General features: G+C 44.5%; 1 protein-coding gene across 1 annotated transcript; it reads right to left on the bottom strand.

Moving 5' to 3' along the window:
- Positions 1–1,915: 1,915 nt before the first annotated feature.
- Positions 1,916–24,500, bottom strand: stmn4 (stathmin-like 4). Its single transcript, XM_029699357.1, has 8 exons — positions 24,397–24,500; positions 21,337–21,411; positions 13,552–13,650; positions 11,447–11,652; positions 10,750–10,941; positions 3,177–3,428; positions 2,752–2,943; positions 1,916–2,050 (listed from the first exon to the last, which is right to left on the bottom strand). The coding sequence occupies exons 2-8, from the start codon at positions 21,347–21,349 to the stop codon at positions 1,991–1,993; spliced, it is 1,014 nt and encodes a 337-aa protein (XP_029555217.1). The 5' UTR covers positions 21,350–21,411; positions 24,397–24,500; the 3' UTR covers positions 1,916–1,990.
- Positions 24,501–25,206: the final 706 nt, after the last annotated feature.

Consider the following 25,206-nt stretch of genomic DNA (forward strand, 5'->3'; position numbering starts at 1 on the left):
ATATTTTATCTGTCATTCACAAATCATTCATCATTTATAGCGTTCCCTGGTAAATTCAAAACGGCGCATGAATGGAAGACGTGCATAAACTGTTTACAGCATTCTGTTAAAGCTATAGGGAAAATGTTTCACGGTATAAATAGCTCTTATGTGTAGGAGCTTGCATGTGAGATACAGAGAGATTGTGTATGAGCGTAGATGCGAGGCGTGTAAACTATGGGAAAGTGGGCTCTAAGGGTGTTGCATTGTAGCCAGTTTTACAGTAACTGTTCTGCAGTTGACTAAGGCACCATACCCATTCTAACAAAATAATTTACATCACCCCCCCCTCACACTACCAGACCACTTCCTCACTCGTGTGCACCTTGATCTGCCAGCCAGACAAGCATTGCATTCGCTTCTTATTTTCTCTTGTATTTCATCATTTCATCGCAATGTTTTTGTTGTGTGTAGTCAAATGCCCCAGTAGAAACTGTTTAGCTTGTGCGCTTGTTCCAAATCGTTGAGGTGTACAGTACCAGTCGAAAGTTTGGACACACCTACTCATTCAAGTGTTTTTCTTTATTTTTACTATTTTCTACATTGTAGAATAATAGTGAAGACATCAAAACATTGTAGAATAACACACATGGAATAATGTAGTAACCAAAAAAGTGTTAAACAAATCAAAATATAATATATATATATTATATATATATATAAAATTGAGATTCTTCAAAGTATCCACCCTTTGCACACTCTTGGCATTCTCTCAACCAGCTTCATGACGTAGTCACCTGGAATACATTTCCAGTGCAGTCGCAAAAACCATCAAGCGCTATGATGAAACTGGCTCTCATGAGGACCGCCACAGGAAAGGAAAACCCAGAGTTACCTCTGCTGCAGAGGATAAGTTAATTAGAGTTAACTGCACCTCAGATTGCAGCCCAAATAAATGCTTCACAGAGTTCAAGTAACAGACACCTCTCAACATCAACTGTTCAGAGGAGACTGCGTGAATCAAGCCTGCATGGTTGAATTGCTGCATAGAAACCACTAAAGGACACCAATAAGAAGAAGAGACTTGCTTGGGCCAAGAAACACGAGCAATGGACATTAGACCGGTGGAAATCTGTCCTTTGGTCTGATGAGTTCAAATTTGAGATTTTTGGTTCCAACCGCCATGTCTTTGTGAGACGCAGAGTAGGTGAACGGAAGATTTCTGCATGTGTGGTTCCCACCGTGAAGCATGGAGGAGGAGGTGTGACGGTATTGGGGTGCTTTGTTGGTGACACTGTGAATAATTTAGAATTCAAGGCACACTTAACCAGCATGGCTACCACAGCATTCTGCAGCGATACGCCATCCCATCTGGTTTGCGCTTACAGGGACAATCATTTGTTTTTCAACAGGACAATGAGCCAACACACCTCCAGGCTGTGTAAGTGCTATTTGACCAAAGAGAGTGATGGAATGCTGCATCAAATGACCTGGTCTCCACAATCACCCAACCGCAACCCAATTGAGATGGTTTGGGACGAGTTGGACCGCAGAGTGAAGGAAAAGCAGCCACAAAGTGCTCAGCATATGTGGGAACTCCTTCAAGACTGTTGGAAAATAATTCCTCATGAAGCTGGTTGAGAGAATGCCTAGAGTGTGCAAAGCTGTCATCAAGGCTAAGGGTGGCTACTTTGAAGAATCTCAAATCTAAAATATATTTTGATTCGTTTAACACTTTTTTGGTTACTACATGATTCCATATGTGTTATTTCATAGTTTTGATGTCTTCACTATTATTCTACAATGTAGAAAATAGTAAAAATAAAGAAAACCCTTGAATGAGTAGTTGTGTCCAAACGTTTGACTGGTAGTGTACATCAACTCCTGTCTTCATCGCTCTGATGGGGCAGCTTTTGGTTTTCCTTTTTTTTTCTCATTGTCTTGATCTCTTGTTTTTTTTAATGACACAAAACCACTCCTCCGTTCTCTCTCCCTCTATCTTTCCGCTCGTCTAACGGCAGGCCTCCTCCTTCAGTTCTTTTTTCTTCCTCACCTCTAATGCGTGTTTGTCCTGAAAAACAACAACAATATTTACATTCAGGAATCTATTAGCACTAATGATCCAGATGTAAACAGATTAAACTTGAAAACAAGCATGCATATATTGCTCAAGAAGGGAGGTACTCAACAAGGGAATGATCAGACAAAAAACTTAAGACAAGGGAGAAATACAAATATAACTCCATGTATTATTCATCAGACTGTAGAAGTTTGAAAATGTATGTAGTTGAGGGAGAGAGAGACAGACAGACACAGAGAGAATGAGTGACTAGAGAGAAAGACAGAGAGAGCGGGACAGAGTGTGTGTGTGTGTGTGTGTGTGAGTGTGTGTGTGTGTGTGTGAGTGAGAGAGAGAGGGGAGAGAGCGAGACAGTGAGAGAACGAGAGACAGACAGACACAGAGAGAATGAGTGACTAGAGAGAAAAACAGAGAGAGCGGGACAGTGTGTGTGTGTGTGTGTGTGTGTGTGTGTGTGTGTGAGAGAGAGGGGAGAGAGCGAGAGAGTGTGAGAGAACGAGAAAGAGAGACAGACAGACACAGAGAGAATGAGTGACTTGAGAAAGACAGAGAGACAGAGAGAAACTCAAGAGAATGAAAGGAGTGCCAGTAGCAAAACATTGCCTTCTCCTGAGAGAGAGAGAGAAAGAGAGACATACTCACAGACTGAAGAGAAAATAGAGAGAAAGAGAGAGATCACAGGTAAACATTACCTTCTCCTGCAGTCGTTCCAACATGGCCGCCAGCAGAGCCTCTCTGTTCTCTTTGTTGGCCTCCATTTTGTGCTCCAGCTTCTCCTTGGCGTTCTTGATGAAGTTGTTGTTGTCCTCAAAGACCTTCTGGATCACCTCTCTCTCGTGCTCTCTCTTCTCTGCCAGATGCTTCATCAGCTCAGCCTCCTGGCACTAGAGGGCGGTGTGAGGGGAGTATCAGCAGCAGGATACAGACAGACATTGATTATGGTGAGTGTGTTTGTGCACATGTACAGTAAATGCATGCATGTGTGTGTGTGTGTGTCTGTGTATGTGTGTGCGTTCCGTATTTTTGTGAGCGTGTGTGTGTATACTGGTATGCTTGTGAATGTGTATGTGTGTATGCGTTTATGTGTCTCTCCTCTCCTCCTCTCTGTCCGCCTCACCTTCCTCCTCTCTTCTGCATCCTCTAGTTTCTTCTGGATCTCCTCCACGGAGAGTTCCCTGCGTTGGGGCATGGTAACGTTGAGCTCTGGGACGCCATCGAACAACGGGGGCTTTAGGATGACCTCGAAGGCCTGGCCCGACGCACGCTTGTTTAACTCTATCACCTCCACGTCCTTTATCACACACCAGCCCAGATCCACCGCATCTGCCAAAGCTAGTACCTTTTTCCTCACCTCTTCTGCATGTTTGTCCTGCCACACAGGAAAATAACAACAGCAAAAGTTACATTCAGGAATCTACTGGCATGAATAAAATCCAGACGTTTAAAACTGCATAAAACAAAAAAATCTGAATATAAACAAAAGTATCTAGACACCCCTTCAAATTAGTGGATTCGGCCAAACCTGTTGGTAACTGGTGCATAAAATCGAGCACACAGCCATGCAATCTCCATAGAGAAACATTGGCAGTAAAATGGCCTTACTGACTCTGGAAACACGCTCTCTGGAGTGATGAATCACACTTCATCATCTGGCAATCCGACAGACAAATCTGGATTTGCCAGATGCCAGCAGAACACTACCTGCCCCAATGCATAGTGCCAACTGTAAAGTTTGGTGGAGGAGGAATAATGGTCTAGGGCTGTTTTTCATGGTTCAGGCTAGGCCCCTTAGTTCCAGTGAAGGGAAATCTTAATGCTACAGCATACAATGGCATTCTACATAGTTCTGTGCTTCCAACATTTTTATGCCTTTATTTAACTAGGCAAGTCAGTTGAGAACAAATTCTTATTTTTAATGACAGCCAGTTAACAGTGGGTTAACTGCCTTGTTCAGGGGCAGAACAACAGATTTTTACCTTGTCAGCTCAGGGATTCAATCTTGCAACCTTTCGGTTACTAGTCCAATGCTCTAACCACTAGGCTACCTGCTGCCCCAGGTTGTGGCAACCGTTTGGGGGAGGCCCTTTCCTGTTTCAGCATGACAATGCCCCCGTGCACAAAGCGAGGTCCATACAGAAATGGTTTGTCGAGATCGGTGTGGAAGAACTTGACTGACCTGAACAGAGCCCTAACCTCAACCCCATCGAACACCTTTGGGATGAATTGGATCACCGACTGAGAGCCCAACCTCACTAATGCTCTTGTGACTGAATGGAAACAAGTCCCCACAGCAATGTTCCAACATCTAGTGGAAAGCCTTTCCCAGAAGAATGGAGGCTGTTATAGCAGCAAAGGGGGGACCAACTCCATATTAATGCCCATGATTTTGGAATGAGATGTTCGACGAGCAGGTGTCCACATACTTTTGATCATGTGTTATATAAGTCATTCAGTGTCTATAAAATATTTTTAAAAATGAGATATGAGATCTTAGTGGAGAGGATTATAGATTCGATTTTGTAATGATATGATGTGTTATGATGAAAATAAAACATGTAAAAATGATAAATTCTAGAAAAATATAATAAAATAAAAGTGGATTTGTTGCGTACACAAATGAGCAGATGTTAAAGCAGGTGCAGCTTTTGTTTCCAGCAGTGAAATACATATCTAACAGCGAGGAAGAAATAAGAATAGACAAGAGAATAAGAAATATCAGGGTCCGGATGTAAATACCTGACGTGTAAAGGCAGTATGGACAATAGATAAGTAGGAAAAGGTATGCCCAGCAGTAGTTATATTGGATGAGCTATGTCCAGAATACAGTATGCCCAGCAGTAGTTATATTGGATGAGCTATGTCCAGAATACAGTATGCCCAGCAGTAGTTATATTGGATGAGCTATGTCCAGAATACAGTATGCCCAGCAGTAGTTATATTGGATGAGCTATGTCCAGAATACAGTATGCCCAGCAGTAGTTATATTGGATGAGCTATGTCCAGAATACAGTATGCCCAGCAGTAGTTATATTGGATGAGCTATGTCCAGAATACAGTATGCCCAGCAGTAGTTATATTGGATGAGCTATGTCCAGAATACAGTATGCCCAGCAGTAGTTATATGGGATGAGCTATGTCCAGAATACAGTATGCCCAGCAGTAGTTATATAGGATGAGCTATGTCCAGAATACAGTATGCCCAGCAGTAGTTATATTGGATGAGCTATGTCCAGAATACAGTATGCCCAGCAGTAGTTATATTGGATGAGCTATGTCCAGAATACAGTATGCCCAGCAGTAGTTATATTGGATGAGCTATGTCCAGAATACAGTATGCCCAGCAGTAGTTATATGGGATGAGCTATGTCCAGAATACAGTATGCCCAGCAGTAGTTATATAGGATGAGCTATGTCCAGAATACAGTATGCCCAGCAGTAGTTATATTGGATGAGCTATGTCCAGAATACAGTATGCCCAGCAGTAGTTATATGGGATGAGCTATGTCCAGAATACAGTATGCCCAGCAGTAGTTATATAGGATGAGCTATGTCCAGAATACAGTATTCCCAGCAGTAGTTATATAGGATGAGCTATGTCCAGAATACAGTATGTAGAGCAGTAGTTATATAGGATGAGCTATGTCCAGAATACAGTATGCCCAGCAGTAGTTATATAGGATGTGCTATGTCCAGAATACAGTATGTAGAGCAGTAGTTATATAGGATGAGCTATGTCCAGAATACAGTATGACCAGCAGTAGTTATATAGGATGAGCTATGTCCAGAATACAGTATGTAGAACAGTAGTTATATAGGATGAGCTATGTCCAGAATACAGTATGCCCAGCAGTAGTTATATAGGATGAGCTATGTCCAGAATACAGTATGTAGAGCAGTAGTTATATAGGATGAGCTATGTCCAGAATACAGTATGTAGAACAGTAGTTATATAGGATGAGCTATGTCCAGAATACAGTATGCCCAGCAGTAGTTATATAGGATGAGCTATGTCCAGAATACAGTATGTAGAGCAGTAGTTATATAGGATGAGCTATGTCCAGAATACAGTATGTAGAACAGTAGTTATATAGGATGAGCTATGTCCAGAATACAGTATGCCCAGCAGGAGTTATATAGGATGAGCTATGTCCAGAATACAGTATGCCCAGCAGTAGTTATATGGGATGAGCTATGTCCAGAATACAGTATGCCCAGCAGTAGTTATACAGGATGAGCTATGACTTTGAGAAAACCTGGCCTACAAGACCCACTCTTATCACCGTCCTTTCCTGAGTCTGAGGCCCTGGAGACTCACACTTTACCCGGGGGTGCGGCTTTGCCTGGTGGAGCTGAAATGAATATTCTCGAGGCCATCAAACTACTACGCTCTGAGATAGTTGAAATGAAAACGGAGGTAGTTGCTACGATTGAGGCCAGAATACAGGGGGTTTCTGATACTTTAAAAGCAGATCTAACCATCCTGCGGAACGAGACGTTGCCAGCAATAACATCACTCAAAACAACAACAGAGTTGAACACTACGATGATTGCAGCACTGGAGACCTCCGCTACCAATGTCTCCGAACTAACTACCTCCCTGGAGGCTGACGTGAAACGACTGGCTGCGGATCTGAAAAAGGTACAGCAGAATTGTGTGAGTTTAGAGGGATTCTCAATAACCTGAGACGGTATGTATCGGTCCCAGAGTCAGCGGAAATGCCTCACGCTACGGATTTCATTTCTGAGCTGCTGAAGGATGTTCTTGCCATGAATGAGAAGCCCCTGATTGATCGTGCTCACCGGTCACTGTGCCCCAAAGCCCCAGGATGGTGAGAGGACCGGTGACATCATTCTTCGAGTGCACTTTTTCCATGAGAAGATGGAGATTCTCCGACGAGCCTGCAATACCACTCTGAGCTTTCAAGGACAAGCTTCTCTATCTACCAGGACTATTCCCCCCACTGTGTCCAGGCAGTGTGCAGCTTTCGGGCAGGCCAAACGACTACTACGGGACCATCCAGGTGGGAAGTATGGAATGCAATTCCCGGCTATGGCTCACATTCAACATTCATCAAGAAGTCTTGAACTTGATCATACAGTGAGGGGAAAAAAGTATTTGATCCCCTGCTGATTTTGTACGTTTGCCCACTGACAAAGAAATGATCAGTCTATAATTTTAATGGTAGGTTTATTTGAACAGTGAGAGACAGAATAACAACAACAAAATCCAGAAAAACACATCAAAAATGTTATAAATTGATTTGCATTTTAATGAGGATCAACGGATTGGTAGAAAACATTTACAGAAGCCTAAGGCATTGGGTGGTTTAGCTCTTCCAAATTTTCAGACATACTATTGGGCTGCAAATTTCAGAGCCCTTTTGTATTGGCTGCAGACTAATCCTACTGGCCCAAAACCACTCTGGGTCCAGATGGAGTCTGAATCGTGTAAACTTGCCGCACTTTCTTCTGTGTTGTGCTCGTCTCTGCCAGTGTCCCTAGGCAAAAAGGTGTGTCAACCTAATTGTAAAGCCGTCCCTTAAAATTTGGAATCAGTTCCGTTTAGCCTTTAGACTCCGAGGCTTTTCTCTATCAGGTCCAATCAATCAGAACATTTTATTTCCTTCCTCTTTAAAGGATGGGACTTTTGGCAAGTGGCACTCACTGGGCCTCTCCTCACTAGACCAATTATTATTTGATGATACATTTGCCTCTTTTGCTCAACTACATGGAAAGTTCAACCTCCCCAAAATCCCCCTTCTTCCGCTATCTCCAGACTAGGAACTTTGTCAGAGCTAACACACCTGAATTTCCCCATAGGCCTTCGAATACAGCTATAGAGAGCATCTTTGAGCTAAACAAGCTTCCTATGGCTGCAATTTCAGATGTATATGCAATCATTAATGACTTACAGAACCCTTCTTTGTTTCCTTTAAAGACTCAATGGGAAAAGGATTTGTGGGAGGAACATGGGGATGACACCTGGCAATCTGTGCTGCACAGGGTGCCTTCGTCCACTTTTAGCACTAGACACAGCCTCATTCAATTCAAGGTGGTTCATCGTATCCACCCTTCTTGGAGTACTGCCCACAGGTACCCCCCTGTCAAGAATTCAGTCGGACACTGTTGCTTATACAACTGTTTTAGCTAGACGGCTAATACTCCAGAACTGGAAGATGGCAGTTCCCCCATCTTATAAATATTGGGTGGGAGATGTGTTGTGCTCTCTGAAACTAGAAAATGTTTTATTCAATACACGTTGGAACCTCAAACTGTTTTATGAGGCTTGGGCTCCATTCCGGTCTTACTTTAAACAGTCCATCCTCTGATGGCATTCATATTAAAACAAAAAATATGTCTGTATTTGACTCCCCTGTGACTTAAGGGCTGGATGAGCATTTCTTTGTGTTTTTGTTTGTTGGGGGGGGAGGGGGGACATTAAGGTTGATGACGTCCCTATTGATTCTTATTGAATGTGACTTGCGGATGCCTTGTTCATCTTGCTCTGTCAGAGACTAAAATGTGAGCTTGTTTTGCCTTGTTTTTATTTTGTTTACATAAAAAAAGCATTGTAAAGTTTATTTTTGGTCCAGTGGATGGTCGGTCTGTGGCCATGACTGTCTGTGAGTGGTTACATTTCTCCACCTTTATCCCTTGTATGTTTACAGGAACATTGGTGAGGTGTCTGCTCTGTCCCTGTACTACAGATTGCCCTTTAACCTTTGTAGCCTTCTGCCCGGTGTGTTTAACTTGTCTAAAGTACGGTATCTTTAAAGCTATTCTTTTTTATTCTAGTTGAGTATATTATTTATATTGTTTTGTGTTGTCTTATGTGTGTAAAACTGAATAAACAGAGTTTTCAACAAAAAAAGTCCGTAAACACTCCAGCCAGCTGTTCTGCACATGCTCTGAGGATGTGGCTTGGGATGCTGTCTGGACCAGTAGCCTTGCAAGGGGTTAACAAGCTTGAATATCTTACGCTGGACAAGGAGATCGGGAGCACACAGTCCTCGTGAATGGCGGGACCCACGTCGGCGGCTCTGTGCTGTTTTCCTCGGAGCGGGCGAAGAAGGTGTTTATCTTGTCCGGGAGTGAGGCCTCAGTGTCCCCGATGTGGCTTTCTTTTTATAAACCATGATTTTCTGAAGTCCCTGCCATTGAATTGCAACTTGTAGTGTTATTTTGCCTCTTTGATTGCCTTAGAGGTCATAGCTGGCCTGTTTGTCCATATTCCCAGTCACCTTTCCGTGGTTAAATGCGGTTGTTTGCACTTTCAGTTTTGCACAAATGCTGCCATCTATCCAGTGTTTGGTTTGGATAAATTCTAATCGTCACAGTGGGTACAACATCTTCTATGCACTTCCTGATGAACCCAGTCACCGAGTCAGTGTATACATCGATACTATTCCTAGAGGTGACCTGGATAATCTTTCAGTCCGCTTGATCAAAGCAATCCTGAAGCATGGATTCCGATTGGTCAGACAAATGTTGAACAGTCCTTACCACGGGAGCTTCCTGTCTAAGTTTCTGCCTAAAGGCGTGGAGGAGCAGGATGGAGGCATAATCTGATTTGCCAAAGTGGGGGTTGGGGAAGGCCTTGTAGCTGTCCCGGAAGGGAGAGTAGCAATGGTCAAGCGTGTTCTATTCGCGTGTAGCACAGGAGATGTGTTGGTAGAATTTTGGGAGCGTTCTCCTCAGATTTTCTTTATTAAAGTCTCCAACTACAATAAATGCGGCCTCAGGATATGCAGTTTCCAGTTTGCACAAATGCCAGTGTTGTTTCTTGAGAGCCGGCGCGGTGTCGGTTTGCGGGGGATATACACAGCAGTGACAATAACCAAAGACAATTATATTGGGAGGTAATGCGGTCAATATTTGATGGTGAGGATTTCCAGATCGGGAGACCAAAAAGACTTGTACGTTAGCACAATCACACCATGAGTTGTTAACCATGTGACAAACCCCTCCACCTTTGTTTTTCCCGGAGAGTTCTTTCTTCCTGTCCGTGTGATGTACAGAGAACCCCGCTGGTTGTATAGATGGGGACAATATATCCAGGGAGAGACATGATTCTGTAAAACAGGGGAGATCCTCGGCCTGATCTTGTCTACATTATTGTCCAGGGACTGAAAGTTAGCGAGTAATATACTCTGAAGCGGTGGATGGTTTGCTCGCCGCCTGACTAGAACCCCATCTCTCCTCCGGCATCAACGTTTTGTTGTAGCACCCGGTATGAATGGGGCTGCCTCGGGAAGTTCAAACAAAGGATCCAGGTCAAGGAAGTCGAATTTCTAGTAAAATGTCTGGTGAGTGACAGCTGATGTAATGTCCAAAAGTTATTTAGGAAATAATACTAGAAACGTTCAGAGCAAATAATGTAAGGTATAACACTAATAAAAGCAAAATACTGCAAAGTCGGCAAAGAGCTAAAAACAGGGAGACCATTGTCTGTCAGCACCATTGTGTCATATATCTACCTTCCTTTATAGAATCATTTAGAGAGACTGGTGAGAGGAAGAGAGAGGGAGACTAAAGAGTGAGTTTGATTAGACAAACTAAAGTAAGACACTTAGAGTGAGACTAAAGAAAGAGACAGAGAGAGAAATACAGACAGACATAGACAGAAAGAGTGACTAGAGAGAAAGAGAGAGAAACTCAAGAGAAAGAAAGAGAAGATAGTTAAACATTACCTTCTCCTGCAGTCGTTCCAACATGGCCGCCAGCAGAGCCTCTCTGTTCTCCTTGTTGGCCTCCATCTTCTGCTCCAGCTTCTCCTTGGAGTTCTTGATGAAGTTGTTGTTCTCCTCAAAGGCCTTCTGGATCACCTCTCTCTCATGCTCTCTCTTCTCTGCCAGGTGCTTCAGCAGCTCAGCCTCCTGGCACTAAATGGCGGTGTGAGAGTATCAGGAGCAGGATACATACAGGTGTGTTTGTGCCATAGAGATAGTTAGAGGACATTATATCTGTCCCATTATGGCGTCTGTGAGAGCATGGGCAGCGCCGTTGAGGCCATCTCCATTTTGAAGTCAATTTTCTTCTAGTACTTCTATGATTTGGTAAACTGAAAAAGTGCATACTGCCCCCTAGAGTGTGTTGTTTGAACAGGTATAAAGTCAAGGTTGGCGATTTACTGCCACCTGGAGTAATGGAATGTTTGTTCACAAGTATAATTCATTGGCTGATTCCTCCTGTTGACCTGGATGGAATTATGTGATCCTTCCTTAACACATAGGAAGTCCCACCCATTTGACTACTTAAAAATTGTGACAGTCCTCAATGGCGATTTCCATGCTAACACAGGCCTTTGGGCACTAGAGTCCTTTATCTATCTCTATGGTTTGTGTGTGTGTATGTACATGAATCTTTCCTCAATTCATGTCTCCTCACCTTCCTCCTCTCCTCTGCAGCCTCTAGTTTCTTCTGGATCTCCTCCATGGAGAGTTCCCTGCGTTGGGGCATGGTAGCGTTGAGCTCTGGGATGCCATCGAACGACGGGGGCTTCAGGATGACCTCGAAGGCCTGGCCCGACGCACGCTTGTTTAACTCTATCACCTCCACGTCCTTTATCACACACCAGCCCAGATCCACCGCATCTGGGGATGGTACAGGAGAGACTGGAGGTAAGCACTTTAAAACACAATCCTTTAGATAACTAGTTTTATATGTTAATACATATTTTTTAAATGTCTTAATTTGTTGTATTGTGATGTCATCAAGAACTATACTGAACAAAAATATAAACGCAACATGCAACAATTTCAAAGATTTTACAGACGTACCGTTCATATAAGGAAATCAGTCAAGTCAAATAAATGAATTAGGCCCTAATCTTTCACATGACTAGGAATACAGATATGCATCTGTTGGTCACTGATACCTTTAAAAAAAGGTACGGGCGTGGATCAGAAAAACAGTAACTATCTGGTGTGACTACCTTGACACATCTCCTTCGCATAGAGTTGATCAGGCTATTGATTGTAACCTGTGGAATGTTATCCCACTCCTCTTCAATGGCTGTGCAAAGTTGCTGGATATTGGCGGAAACTGGAACACGCTCTCGTACACATCATCCCAAACATGCTCATGTATGTCTGGTGAGTATGCAGGTCATGGAAGAACTGAGACATTTTCACGTGGTCTGCGGTTGTGAGGCCGGTTGGACGTATTGCCAAATTCTCTAAAACGATGTTGTAGGTGGCTTATGGTAGATAAATGAACATTCACTTTTCTGGTAAAAGCTCTGGTGGACATTCCTGCAGTCAGCATGCCTCCTCAAAACTTGAGACAACTGTGGCATTGTGCTGTGTGACAAAACTGAACATTTTAGAGTGGCTTTTTATTGTCCCCAGCACAAGGTGCACCTGTGTAATGTTCATGCTGTTGAATCAGCTTCTTGATATGCCAAACCTGTCCGGTGGATGGATTATCTTGGCAAAGGATAAATGCTCACTAACAGGGATGTAAACACATTTGTGCAAACAGTTTAAGAGAAATACGTTTTTAATGCATATGAAACATTTCTGGGACCTTATATTTCAGCTCATGAAACATGGGACCAACAATTTACATGTTGGGTTTATATTTTCATTTAGTGTATATAAATGAAATATCAGTTGGCAGTTTATTAGGTACACCATTCATGAAAATGGATCGCTCCTACACACAGAGAGTCATGTGGCCGTGGCTTGATATATAAAGCAGGCAGATAGGCATCAAAGCATTCAGTTACTGTTCGACTGAACGTTAGAATGGACCAAACGAGTGACGTAAGCGACTAAGCGTGGTATGATCGTTGGTGCCAGGTGCGCCGGTTCCTATATCTCAGAAACGGCCTCCTGGGCTTTTCACTCATGATAGTGTCTAGGGTTTACAGAGAATGGTGCGACAAACAAACAACATCCAGTTAGTGGCAGTCCCGTGGGTGAAAAAAGCTTGTTGATGATAGAGGTCTAAGGAGAATGCAAAAATCATGGAAGCTAACAGGCAGGCCTCAAATAACGGCAAAGTAAAACAGTGGTGTGCAGAACGGAATCTCGGAATGCAGAACTCATCGGTCCTTGTCAGGGATGGGTTATTGCAGCAGACGACCACACTGGGTTCCACTCCTATCAGCTAAAAACAACAACAAGCGTCTCCAGTGGGCACGCCATCACCAACACTAGACAACTGAGGAGTGGAAAAACACTGCCTGGTCTGATGAATCCTGGTTCTTGGTTGCATAATCCTGGTTGCGTCATGCTGATGGCAGAGTCAGGATTTGGTGTAAGCAGAATGAGTCCATGGCCCCATCCTGCCTGGTTTCAACGGTACAGGCTAGTGGTGTAATAATGTGGGGAATGTTTTCCTGGCACACGTTAGAACCTTGATAACAGTTGAGCAATGTTTGAACGCCACACTTTGGAGAATCCACGGTGCAAAGAATTCTGGAGGCAAAGTACCCGGTGCAAGATAGGTGTACCTAATAAACTGAGTATCTAAACGCGTCGTCTTACCTTCTGCTTTGTATATGGGCTTACAGTCGATGGTCTGAGGGTTGATGCAGGAGCAGAACAGAGACACCAGGGGGAGCTCTTTCAATTTGTCTCTGTACGCTGCAGGACACACACACACACACACACACGGTTAATCGTAAAGAATAGACACAGACGCATAGTAGTTCGTCATCATCATCCTCGTCATCATCGTTAGCATCTCTTGAGACGGTTCACATTTAAATGTTAAACTCAATGGTAAATGGAATAGTTGGCCAGGTATTTGGTTCTGGGTGACGAGTCCATCGTCACTAATTACTATCATTATCAAAAGATCAGTCAGGATATATATATATATATATACACTGCTCAAAAAAATAAAGGGAACACTTAAACAACACAATGTAACTCCAAGTCAATCACACTTCTGTGAAATCAAACTGTCCACTTAGGAAGCAACACTGATTGACAATAAAATTCACATGCTGTTGTGCAAATGGAATAGACAACAGGTGGAAATTATAGGCAATTAGCAAGACACCCCCAATAAAGGAGTGGTTCTGCAGGTGGGGACCGCAGACCACTTCTCAGTTCCTATGCTTCCTGGCTGATGTTTTGGTCACTTTTGAATGCTGGCGGTGCTTTCACTCTAGTGGTAGCATGAGACGGAGTCTACAACCCACACAAGTGGCTCAGGTAGTGCAGCTCATCCAGGATGGCACATCAATGCGAGCTGTGGCAAGAAGGTTTGCTGTGTCTGTCAGCGTAGTGTCCAGAGCATGGAGGCGCTACCAGGAGACAGGCCAGTACATCAGGAGACGTGGAGGAGGCCGTAGGAGGGCAACAACCCAGCAGCAGGACCGCTACCTCCGCCTTTGTGCAAGGAGGAGCAGGAGAAGCACTGCCAGAGCCCTGCAAAATGACCTCCAGCAGGCCACAAATGTGCATGTGTCTGCTCAAACGGTCAGAAACAGACTCCATGAGGGTGGTATGAGGGCCCGACGTCCACAGGTGGGGGTTGTGCTTACAGCCCAACACCATGCAGGACGTTTGGCATTTGCCAGAGAACACCAAGATTGGCAATTTCACCACTGGCGCCCTGTGCTCTTCACAGATGAAAGCAGGTTCACACTGAGCACGTGACAGACATGACAGAGTCTGGAGATGCCGTGGAGAACGTTCTGCTGCCTGCAACATCCTCCAGCATGACCGGTTCGGCGGTGGGTCAGTCATGGTGTGGGGTGGCATTTCTTTGGGGGGCCGCACAGCCCTCCATGTGCTCGCAAGAGGTAGCCTGACTGCCATTAGGTACTGAGATGAGATCCTCAGACCCCTTGTGAGACCATGTGCTGGTGTGGTTGGCCCTGGGTTCCTCCTAATGCAAGACCATGCTAGCCCTCATGTGGCTGGAGTGTGTCAGCAGTTCCTGCAAGAGGAAGGCATTGATGCTATGGACTGGCCCGCCCGTTCCCCAGACCTGAATCCAATTGAGCACATCTGGGACATCATGTCTCGCTCCATCCACCAACGCCACGTTGCACCACAGACTGTCCAGGAGTTGTCGGATGCTTTAGTCCAGGTCTGGGAGGAGATCCCTCAGAAGACCATCCGTCACCTCACCAGGAGCATGGCCAGGCGTTGTAGGGAGGTCATACAGGCACGTGGAGGCCACACACACTACTGAGCCTCATTTTGACTTGTTTTAAGGACATTACATCAAAGTTGTATCAGCCTGTAGTGTGATTTTCCACTTTAATTTTGAGTGTGACTCCAAATCCAGACCTCCATGGGTTGATAAATTGGATTTCCATTGATTATTTTTGTGTGATTTTGTTGTCAGCACATTCAACTATGTAAGGAAAAAAGTATTTAATAAGATTATTTCTTCCATTCAGATCTAGGATGTGTTGTTTAAGTGTTCCCTTTATTTTTTTGAGCAGTATATATATATATATTTAAATTCATGTACTTTAATAGAAAATACAGGACAACAGTGATTTTTTTTTTGCCTCGTATGAACCAAGCTCTGTTTCGTTACACAGAAGTAGCGAGATCAGAACGGAGGTCATTTCCCCCCCCCCCCGTAGATTAAAAGTTAGGTCAGTAGAGGACAAGATCAAAAGCCACATCTAGCCAATCTCTGCTGTTGGTATTCAGCCTAGCCTAGGTCAACTGTAGGGTACAGTTTAACTCTGACAGTGTAAACCAAGCCACACATTCCAAGCCAACACAAGAATAAGCCAGACTAATGTTAACCCAACCTCCCTATAATATACAGTGCATTCGGAAAGTATTCAGACCTCTTGACTTTTTCCACATTTTTGTTAAGCTACAGCCTTATTCTAAAATGGATTAAATAAAATAAAACATCCTCATCAATCTACACACAATACCCCATAATGACATCACAATACCCCATAATGACATCACAATACCCAATAATGACAAAGAAAAACAGGTGTTTTGATTTTTTTTGTTGCACATTTCTAAAAATAACCCACGGAAATATAATATTTACTTAAGTATTCAGACTCTTTGCTCAGTACTTTTGTTGAAGCACATTTGGCAGCGATTACAGCCTTGACTCTTCTTGGGTATGTTGCTACAAGCTTGGCACACCTGTACTTGGACAGTTTCTTTCATTCTTCTCTGCAGATCCTCTCAAGCTCTGTCAGGTTGGATGGGGAGTGTCGTTACACAGCTATTTTCAGGTCTCTCCAGAGATGTTCGGTCGGGTTCAAGTCCGGACTCTGGCTGGGCCACTCAAAGACATTCAGAGACTTGTTCCGAAGCCACTCCTGCATTGTCTTGGCTAAGTGCTTAGGGTCGTTGTCCTGTTGGAAGGTGAACCTTCACCCCAGTCTGAGGTCCTGAGTGGTCTGTGCTTTTTCTCTGTTCATCTTTCCCTCGATCCTGACTAGTCTCCCAGTCCATGCCGCTGAAAAACATCCCCACAGCATGATGCTGCCACCACCATGCTTCACCGTAGGGATGGTGACAGGTTTCCTCCAGATGTGACGCTTGGCATTCAGGCCAAAGAGTTCAATCTTGGTTTCATCAGACCAGAGAATCTTGTTTCTCATGGTCTGAGAGTCCTTTAGGTGCCTTTTGGCAAACTCCAAGCGGGCTGTCATGTGCCTTTTACTGAGGAGTGGCTTCCATCTGGCCACTGATTGGTGGATTGCTGCAGAGACGGTTGTCCTTCTGGAAGGTTCTTCCATCTCCACAGAGGAACTCTGGAGCTCTGTCAGAGTGACCATCAGGTTCTAGGTCACCTCCCTGATCAAGGCCTTTCTTCCCCGATTGCTCAGTTTGGCTGGGCGGCCAGCTCTAGGAAGAGTCTTGGCGCTTCCAAACTTCTTCCATTTAAGAATGATGGAGGCCTCTGTGTTCTTGGGGACCTTCAATGCTGCAGACATGTTTTGGTACCCTTCCCCAGATCTGTGCCTTGACACAATCCTGTCTCAGAGCTCTACAGGCAATTCCTTCGACCTCATGGCTTGGTTTTTACTCTAACATGCACTGTCAACTGTGGGACCTTATATAGACAGGTGTCTGCATTTCCAAATCGTGTCCAATCAATTGAATTTACCACAGGTGGACTCCAATCCAAGTTTTAGAAACATCTCTAGGATGATCAATGGAAACAGGATGTATCTGAGCTCAATGTCAACTCTCGACTGCTACTGCAACTCTACTCTGTCTACTGCTCCTAGGAGGAGAGAGAGATAAGACCATCCGTGTACTGCTCCTAGGAGGAAAGAGATAAGACCATCCGTGTACTGCTCCTAGGAGGAGAGAGAGATAAGACCACCTGTCTACTGCTCCTAGGAGGAGAGAGAGAGATAAGACCATCTGTCTACTGCTCCTAGAAGGAGAGAGATAAGACCATCTGTCTACTGCTCCTAGGAGGAGAGAGATGAGACCATCCGTCTACTGCTCCTAGGAGGAGAGAGATGAGACCATCTGTCTACTGCTCATAGGAGGAGAGAGATAAGACCATCCATCTACTGCTCCTAGGAGGAGAGAGAGATAAGACCATCTGTCTACTGCTCCTAGGAGGAGAGAGAGATAAGACCATCTGTCTACTGCTCCTAGGAGGAGAGAGAGATAAGACCATGTGTCTACTGCTCCAAGGAGGAGAGAGATAAGACCATCCGTCTACTGCTCCTAGGAGAGAGAGATAAGACCATGTGTCTACTGCTCGTAGGAGGAGAGAGATAAGACCATCCGTCTACTGCTCCTAGGAGAGAGAGATAAGACCATCTGTCTACTGCTCCTAGGAGGAGAGAGAGATAAGACCATCTGTCTACTGCTCCTAGGAGAGAGAGATAAGACCATCCGTCTACTGCTCCTAGGAGGAGAGAGATAAGACCATCTGTCTACTGCTCCTAGGAGGAGAGAGATAAGACCATCTGTCTACTGCTCCTAGGAGGAGAGAGATAAGACCATCTGTCTACTGCTCCTAGGAGAGAGAGATAAGACCATCTGTCTACTGCTCCTAGGAGGAGAAAGATAAGACCATCTGTCTACTGCTCCTAGGAGGAGAAAGATAAGACCATCCGTGTACTGCTCCTAGGAGGAGAGAGAGATAAGACCATCTGTCTACTGCTCCTAGGAGGAGAGAGATAAGAAAATCCGTGTACTGCTCCTAGGAGGAGAGAGAGATAAGACCATCTGTCTACTGCTCCTAGGAGGAGAGAGAGATAAGACCATCTGTCTACTGCTCCTAGGAGGAGAGAGATGAGACCATCCGTGTACTGCTCCTAGGAGAGAGAGATAAGACCATCCGTCTACTGCTCCTAGGAGGAGAGAGAGATAAGACCATCTGTCTACTACTCCTTGGAGGAGAGAGAGATAAGACCATCTGTCTACTGCTCCTAGGAGAGAGAGATAAGACCATCCGTCTACTGCTCCTAGGAGGAGAGAGAGAGATAAGCATTATCCCCACCCCTTTTAGTTTACAGTTTAAATCAACACCTCCCAAACATGGCTTAACACATTAGCTACTGTATAAGCAGCATCATGGTTCATGATATCTTTTGGTGGCATATGAGGAGTATACAGTACGTAGGTAAAGCTCAGTGACTTTCAACGTGGCACCGTTATAAGATGCCACCTTTCCAACAAGTCAGTTAATCAGATTTCTGCCCTGCTAGAGCTGCCCCGTTCAACTCTAAGTGTGTGAAGTGGAAACATCTATGGAAACATCTATGAGCAACAACTGCTCAGTCGCGAAGTGATAGGCCACACAAGCTCGCAGATTGGGAACGCCGAGTGCTGAAGTGCATAGCGTGTAAAAATCGTCTGTCGTCAGTCGCAACACTCACTACCGAGTTCCAAACGGCCTCTGGAATCAACGTCAGCACAAGAACTGTTCGTCGGGAGTTTCATGAAACGGATTTCCATGGCCGAGCAGCCGCACACAAGCCTAAGATCACCATGCGCAATGACAAGTGTCGTCTGGAGTGGTGTAAAGCTCGTCGCCATTGAACTCCGGAGCATTGGAAACGTGTTCTCTGGAGTGATGAATCACGCTTCACCATCTGGCAGTCCGATGGACGAATTTGGGTTTGGCGGATGCCAAGAGAACACTACCTGCTCGAATGCATAGTGCCAACTGTAAAGTTTGGTGGAGGAGGAATAATGGTCTGGGGCTGTTTTTAATGGTTCAGGCTAGGCCCATTAGTTCCAGTGAAGGGAAATCTTAACACTACAGTATACAATAACATTCTAGACGATTCTGTGCTTCCAACTTTGTGGCAACAATTTGGGGAAGGCCCTTTCCTGTTACAGCATGACAATGCCCCCATGCACAAAGCGAGATCCATACAGAAATGGTTTGTCTAGATCGGTGTGGAAGAACTTTACTGGCCTGCACAGAGCCCTGACCTCAACCCCATTGAACACCTTTGGGATGAATTGGAACACCATCTGTGAGCCAGGCCTAATCGCCCCAACATCTGTGCCTGACCTCACTAATGCTCTTGTGGCTGAATGGAAGCAAGTCCCCGCAGCGATGTTCCAACATCTAGTGGAAAGCCTTCCCAGAAGAGTGGAGGCTGTTATAGCAGCAAAGGGGGGACCAACTCCATATTAATGCCCATGATTTTGGAATGACGAGCAGGTGTCCACATACGTTTGGTCATGTAGGTATAATCAAATCAAAGTTTGTCACGTGCACCGAATACAACAGTGAAATGCTTACTTACAGGCTCTAACCAATAGTGCAAAAAAGGTATTAGGTGAACAATAGGTAAGTAAAGAAATAAAACAACAGTAAAAAGACAGTGAAAAATAACAGTAGTGAGGCTATATACAGTAGCGAGGCTATATACAGGCACCGGTTAGTTGGGCTGATTGAGGTAGTATGTACATGTAGATATGGTTAAAGTGACTATGCATATATGATGAACAGAGAGTAGCAGTAGCGTAAAAGAGGGGTTGGTGGGTGGCGGGACACAATGCAGATAGCCCGGTTAGCCAATGTGCGGGGGCACTGGTTGGTCGGGCCAATTGAGGTAGTATGTACATGAATGTATAGTTAAAGTGACTATGCATATAAGATAAACAGAGAGTAGCAGCAGCGTAAAAGAGGGGTTGTGGTGGGCAAATAGTCTGGGTAGCCATTTGATTACCTGTTCAGGAGTTTTATGGCTCGGGGGTAAAAACTATTGAGAAGCCTTTTTGTTCAAGACTTGGCACTCTGGTACCGCTTGCCACGCGGTAGTAGAGAGAACAGTCTATGACTGGGGTGGCTGGGGTCTTTGACAATTTTTAGGGCCTTCCTCTGACACCGCCCAGTGATGTACTGGGCCGTACGCACTACCCTCTGTAGTGCCTTGCGGTCGGAGGCCGAGCAATTGTCGTACCAGGCAGTGATGCAACCAGTCAGGATGCTCTCGATGTTGCAGCTGTAGAACCTTTTGAGGATCTGAGGACCCATGCCAAATCTTTTTAGTTTCCTGAGGGGGAATAGGCGTTGTCGTGCCCTCTTCACGACTGTCTTGGTGTGCTTGGACCATTCTAGTTTGTTGGTGATGTGGACACCAAGGAACTTTAAGCTCTCAACCTGCTCCACTGCAGCCCCGTCGATGAGAATGGCGGTGTGCTCGGTCCTCTTTTTCCTGTAGTCCACAATCATCTCCTTAGTCTTGGTTACGTTGAGGGAGAGGTTGTTATTCTGGCACCACCCGGCCAGGTCTCTGACCTTCTCCCTATAGGCTGTCTCGTCGTTGTCGGTGTTCAGGCCTACCACTGTTGTGTAGTCTGAAAGGTTAATGATGGTGTTGGAGTCGTGCCAGGCCGTGCAGTCATGAGCAAACAGGGAGTACAGGAGGGGACTGAGCACGCAACCCTGAGGGGCTCCAGTGTTTAGGATCACCGTGGCAGATGTGTTGCTACCGACCCTCACCACCTGGGGGCGGCCCGTCAGGAAGTCCAGGATCCAGTTGCAGAGGGAGGTGTTTAGTCACAGGGTCCTTAGCTTAGTGATGAGCTTCGTGGGCACTATGGTGTTGAACGCTGAGCTGTAGTCAATGAACATTATTCTCACGTAGGTGTTCCTTTTATCCAGGTGGGATAGGGCAGTGTGGAGTGTGATTGAGATTGTGTCATTTGTGGATCTGTTGGGGCATTATGCAAATTGGAGTGGGTCTAGGGTTTCTGGGATAATGGTGTTGATGTGAGCCAACCTTTCAAAGCACTTCATGGCTACGGTATTGCGTATATGAAGTGTGTATCTGTATATACTGTCTGAAATTATAATAGATACTTAGTAAATATATATTTCAAGTTATATCTTACCTGCTAGGGTCATGTTTCCAATGTGTCTGTGTTCCTCACCAGAGATTAGCTCAGATCCTTACAATGTGGCTGTTCCTGTAGATAAAAAAGGCTTCAATGAGGTTTTACTTTCAAAGAATGAATATTAAAATATTCTGGGGTTTAACCATACTATGTTCAAGAGACCGATGCTTGAAGTCGTAGTGTCAAAAAATGACTTCAAATAGAAAAATAAATTCAAGGAAGACTCAGGTAATAAAAACAGAGATTAAAAGTTAGAGATACTCAAGCTGTATAGAATCATTTGGAAAGTGGGGTTTGGGATAATCATCATGAATGTGTTTATAATCAGGGTGTTTATGGTGGTGAGTTATATGTACAGATTGGGGGGGGGGCTGTCACCCCTGCATAGTGATAAATCAATGTCGTGAGACATGCAGAGGGAAAGGCAGGTCTCTGACTCCACTCTCAGACCTTCAGATGGAATCCTCAACACTGAATTGATATTCCACAACAAAAGCCTCACATATATTTTTTTTCAAGGGGCCTAAAATGGCTATAGATTGAAAATATAATGAATACCTTTTTCCTCATTTGGATCAATTCTGGGTTCAAAGATATAGCCAAATAAACACAATCAAACCCTGTCATACTGCTACAACTGAAGTAGGGCCTCCATCCTGAACAGTATCATCCCTAGTACAGTGATAGAAAACACTGCACTACAACGTGTCTCTTTAGGCTCATAGTCGTTCTGTCTCTGCCTGTCAACAAACAGGATTTTTTTCTGGATCAAAATGAGGCTTAGGTGGTGGGCGTGGCGGGGGGCGTGGTAGTGGGCGTGGTCAATCGCACAATTGCAATTCTACGCACTTTGCCATTGGGCGAAGAGAACATTTTACAGTTTTGAAGCTAATTTCCTGCAATTCTACACATTTTGCCACAGTTAAGCCATATTCTAATGTTATCTGACTGACTCAAACAATATAACAAAATCAAGGGGGGGCCGTACCATGACAAAAATATTCCTGAATGCATCATTTCTGGAATTTTAGATTCTCCCTGACTGTCTAGTTTTTTTTATTTTGGTGATTGTTAGTTCTCAAAGATGACCTAATTTAGAAATATATAGGTCCATTACATTTTCTACGTAAATCAAATGTATTTATAAAGCCCTTTTTACATCAGCAGATGTCACCAAGTGCTGTACAGAAACCCAGGCTAAAACCCCAAAGAGCAAACAATGCAGATGTAGAAGCACGGTGGCTAGGAAAAACTCCCTAGAAAGAAACCTAGAGAGGAACCAGGCTCTGAGGGGTGGCCAGTCCTCTTCTGGCTGTGCAGGTGCAAATTATAAGAGTACATGGCCATTAAGGCTAGATTGTTCTTCAAGATGTTCAAACGTTCATAGATGACCAACAGGGTCAAATAATAAGCACAGTGGTTGTAGAGGGTGACACAGGTCAGTACCTCAGGAGTAGCCGAGCATTCCGAGGTCGAGACAGCAGGTGCGGTAGAGAGTCGAAAACAGCTTACACATACTTATATCTGGTTTTAGTTGTTTATGTTTACACTGAAATGGGTTTACCATCCCGAAAATTATTTGTATGTATTTAAAAATGTTTTACTTAGGCGGTCTGCCCAATACTTTTCTATACAGAAAAAACCCTACAATGTGACATACCTCCCCCTACAAACAGTTCTCTCTCACTTTTAACCTTTATTTAACTAGGCACGTCAGTTAACAACAAATTCTTATTTTCAATGATGGCCTTGGAACAGTGGGTTAACTGCCTTGTTCAGGGGCAGAACGACAGATTTTTACCTTGTCAGCTCAGGGATTTGATCTTGCAATTTTTCCAACGCTCTAACCACTAGGCTACCTACCTGCCTATCTCTCTCTCTCTCTCCTTTCATTATCCTATTACCCGATGTCCTCCAAATACACCCAGAGTGAAGCCAGTGCTCCAAAGATGATATCCATTCACAGACGATATCCAAATGACCTTAATCTACACGTCATTTGTGAGCGATATTGTTCACCTGAAAATGCTGTTTTGGAACACATGGTTATGAGGATGTTGGCAAATACCTGTTCTCCCACCCAGACAGACGTGTCCATAACACACATACCGGTGGGTACACTACGTACATACACATCTTAGACTCGATAACAAACAAAAAAAACACATACCCTGCAAGTTTACACACACACACACACACACACACACACACACACACACACACACACACACACACACACACACACACACACACACACACACACACACACACACAGACAGAGAGCTGCATTGGAGACATTATTAATGACAGACAAGGGGACCCAGCGTGGAGTCGAGAGTACATGGAGTACTGTAGATCCAGCTACTACATCTATCCTAGCTAGTCTCAGAACTAGCTCTAATAACAGCTCCTACATCAACACTAGCTAGTCTCAGAACTAGCTCTAATAACAGCTCCTACATCTATCCTAGCTAGTCTCAGAACTAGCTCTAATAACAGCTCCTACATCAACACTAGCTAGTCTCAGAACTAGCTCTAATTACAGCTCCTACATCTATCCTAGCTAGTCTCAGAACTAGCTCTAATAACAGCTACTACATCAACACTAGCTAGTCTCAGAACTAGCTCTAATTACAGCTCCTACATCTATCCTAGCTAGTCTCAGAACTAGCTCTAATAACAGCTACTACATCAACACTAGCTAGTCTCAGAACTAGCTCTAATAACAGCTACTACATCTATCCTAGCTAGTCTCAGAACTAGCTCTAATAACAGCTACTACATCAACACTAGCTAGTCTCAGAACTAGCTCTAATAACAGCTACTACATCAACACTAGCTAGTCTCAGAACTAGCTCTAATAACAGCCAATATCACCTCCTTCATCTCTTTCTAGGTTGTGTTTAGCAGAGGTGCATTCTTACCCCCCTCCAGAGCAGTGTGCTGAGATGATGTCTACACTACGTCTACAATACATTGCATTGTAACATCCCATACTAGTTTAATAACTCTGTAATTACAACCTCCCTTTCTATAGCTAGCTTTGATTAGCCTTACCCTCTTCCAGATCAGTGCTGAGATGGTGGTGGTGATGGTTGTGTGGTCCCAGTTTTCAGGCTGTCTGTCTGTCTCCTCTGTCTGTCTGTCTGTCTCCTTGGATACAGGCTAGCAGCAGCATCAGCCACAGCCCCTCTCCTTCCCCATGACATCACCACCGAGCCCTACTATTGGCTAAGAGGAATGGCAGCATCCAGCCCTGGCAGCCTATCAGGTGAGAGAGCAGGAAAGGGAAGGGCTGTTAACCCTTTGGGTTGTATACTGCAGGGGGCATCATCCAGAATTATACACTAGAGTAGGGAGGTGTGTGTGTGTGTGAGGGAAAGAGAGCGAGTGTGTGTGTGTGTGTGAGAGCGAGTGTGTGTGTGTGTGTGTGTGTGTGTGTGTGTGTGTGTGTGTGTGTGTGTGTGTGTGTGTGTGTGTGTGTGTGTGTGTGTGTGTGTGTGTGTGTGTGTGTGTGTGTGTGTGTGTGTGTGTGTGTGTCGCGCGAGGCAGGCAGGCAGGCAGGCAGGCAGCACGCGAGATGACTCAATTATTTACATCTCCCTGACTGTAAACAGAAGACCAAGTGTCCTCAAGTGTCCTCTGTTCTCAGTCAGGGAGATGTGGTACGGCCCCCTTGGTTTTGTTATATTGTTTGAGTCAGTCAGATAACATTAGAATATGGCATAAGCTGTGTCAAAATGTGTAGAATTGCAGGAAATTAACTTCAAAACTGAAAAATGTTCTCTTCGTGTCCTTAGTCTCATTATCATGTAATGGTGTCTCCCTCTCTCCCTCTCTGTCTCTCTCTCTCTCTCTCTCTTCTCT

The sequence above is a fragment of the Salmo trutta genome, chromosome 1, assembly GCF_901001165.1.
Source record: "Salmo trutta chromosome 1, fSalTru1.1, whole genome shotgun sequence".
In the NCBI taxonomy this organism is placed as follows: Eukaryota; Metazoa; Chordata; class Actinopteri; order Salmoniformes; family Salmonidae; genus Salmo; species Salmo trutta.

Bases quoted from the DNA above. Each gene is read 5' to 3' on its own strand.
- stmn4 (XM_029699357.1), bottom strand. The intron at 11,653-13,551 runs GTAAGACGACGC...TACCATCCCCAG, and splicing joins GCCCATATACAAAGCAGAAG to ATGCGGTGGATCTGGGCTGG. The intron at 3,429-10,749 runs GTAATGTTTAAC...CCTGTGTGGCAG, and splicing joins TGGAACGACTGCAGGAGAAG to GACAAACATGCAGAAGAGGT.